The 2,145-nt window shown below is 38.0% G+C and overlaps 1 protein-coding gene across 1 annotated transcript in view; it reads right to left on the reverse strand.

Moving 5' to 3' along the window:
- The window catches only part of LOC108552031 (UPF0602 protein C4orf47 homolog), a 10,621-nt gene that overhangs the window by 1,231 nt on the left and 7,245 nt on the right, over positions 1 to 2,145 (reverse strand). The window contains exon 3 of the mRNA XM_017906409.1: positions 1,189 to 1,444. Within this exon, the coding sequence (XP_017761898.1) occupies positions 1,189 to 1,444 (256 nt within the window). The remainder of the gene's footprint in view (positions 1 to 1,188; positions 1,445 to 2,145) is intronic.

The following is a 2,145-nucleotide window of genomic DNA, read 5'->3' on the forward strand; positions in this document are numbered from 1 at the left end:
TTTCCCTACGACAAAAATGTAATTAGTTGCGCTGGCCTGGGAAACAAAATTCTACCGAAAAAGGAAAGCGGAAGCGAGGGAAAGCGAGAGTCTCCAATCTTCTTTCGCGTTACGAGCCCTCTTTATATTACTTTCTTGCTCGGCAATATTGTCTCTCGCGTCTACCGCTCTGAGAAAAGGCTAATGAGCGAAAAAATGAGAAATAAAAAGCGGACAGGCAAAGTGCATACGAAAATTAGAATTTAGTTGACACTTCGATACGCGTGTAGATACCTTCATTACGCGTCACCGGTGAAATATTGATTAATTTTGACTGCCAGTCAGCAACCAAATTTTGATATGCCCCGAACTTTAATTTATCGGATGTATTTTATTCATTTTCTCTCGTTCAGTAGCTATCGAACGATGATCCAAGCTCGTGAAATTGTTCGTTTCCTATGTAGACATCTATTTTGCATGCTACTTGAATTAGTTTCTTAACTGTACGAAGCAGGTAAGGTTCTTATGTTCGTTTGATTACGTAACAGTGAAACTTGAACTCTTCATTTCGAAACATTTTAAACGCGTTTTAGTTCTATCGTTATATCTTTTCGCTGACTTCCGAATAAAGGGAAATACCGTTCCTATACGAGCTGCTTTTAAAAACAAATTTCTTTTTTACTTCGCGTAAAAAGAGTTCTCTACGCGACGTTTATACAAATTGCTCCATTTCGTATTCCTGAAATTTTTCACGTGTTTTACGTAAAATTTCGTTTTGCATTTCTAGTACGAATGAAACTCGTTTCAAAATATGCCACGTCGTTTCCAACTAATTTATAAACAAGTATCGATATTATCTGCGATATTCTACTTCTTTCATAAAAATATCGTCATTCCTGAACCGTGAAATTGCTCGTGAGGAATAAGTAGTCTTTATGCATACAATTGCATATGCAATTGAACCGTACTATAATTTCAGAGTAATGAAAGATTGAGAAATAAAGTAGTGTGAAATGGTACGTCACAGGATGCACGCTTTTATCTCGGAAGTGCAGATGTTTTAAAGATTTTAAAGATTCGCAGGTTACTGCTAATTTTTTCTAAATAAAACTACACGTATGTACGTCTTTGCATACCGATTCGAAGAAGTAGAGGAAAAATCGTGTTGAGAAATGGAATTTATTCTGTCACCTGCGCGTTCTCCGGGCGGATCGTAAGGTTCGTGAGAATACGATGGATAGGGATTCAAGCAAATGTCCGCATATCCTGGACCACCGAGAGGATTGGGCTTGATCTTCACATTTGGTGGCTCAGGTTCAGGTTTCCCTCTCCTGTGTTCCCTTACTGCAGGACTGAAGTAACTGACTTTCTCGAAACATCCGTGCCAATCACCTGGTGTCGAGTGCTTCTTGGCAGGAGAGGTTGGCAACATAACACCGGCGATTTTTGCCCGTTCGCGTGCAAGCTGCGAAACGGTCGATGTATCAGGTTGGCTTCTTTAGCATTATATGCTAGGGCTGCAAAAATAAGACATTTTAATTGCGAATCGAAATAATTGCCAACCTGTAGATTATATTGGGTTGGCAAGAAAGTAATTTCGGTTTGCACCAGTAAATAATGTTATGCTTGTTTAGTTATTCTTTTGTCAATGTTGGAATTTTTTCTTTTGAGAAGTGGTAGTCGATACCTTTAGGTTGCTATTTCGTGAAATTCCGTGTAATTTCGTTTATAACTGTCAGTTCACGGTCAGTCTTAACACGGAGTGCAAAAATAAGCATTTTCGACAAATTTTACTTTTTTTATTTTCATAAAGGCAAGAATGCGACTGAGGCTCACAAAGAGGTATGAGAAGTTTATGGTGTTGATTGTTTAACAGAACGCACGTGTCAGAATTAGTTTAAAAAATTTCGTTCTGAAGATTTTTCACTGAAAGATACTCACAACGTTCTGGTCGACCTTCTGAGATTTACGCACTTGGTTAAGTTTTTTGCAGATAAGGACCAGAAATTCTATGAGCGCGGGATGATGAAGTTGCCAGAAAGATGGCAAAAGGTCATCGAATAGAATAGAAGATATTTGACCGATTAAAGTTCATTTACTGTACAGAAAAAATTGAGTTTTATTTCACACTAAAGAACCGAAAGTACTTTCTTGCCAACCCAATAT

This window comes from Eufriesea mexicana, unplaced genomic scaffold (genome assembly GCF_001483705.2).
Source record: "Eufriesea mexicana isolate 0111107269 unplaced genomic scaffold, ASM148370v2 scaffold4744748565, whole genome shotgun sequence".
In the NCBI taxonomy this organism is placed as follows: domain Eukaryota; kingdom Metazoa; phylum Arthropoda; class Insecta; order Hymenoptera; family Apidae; genus Eufriesea; species Eufriesea mexicana.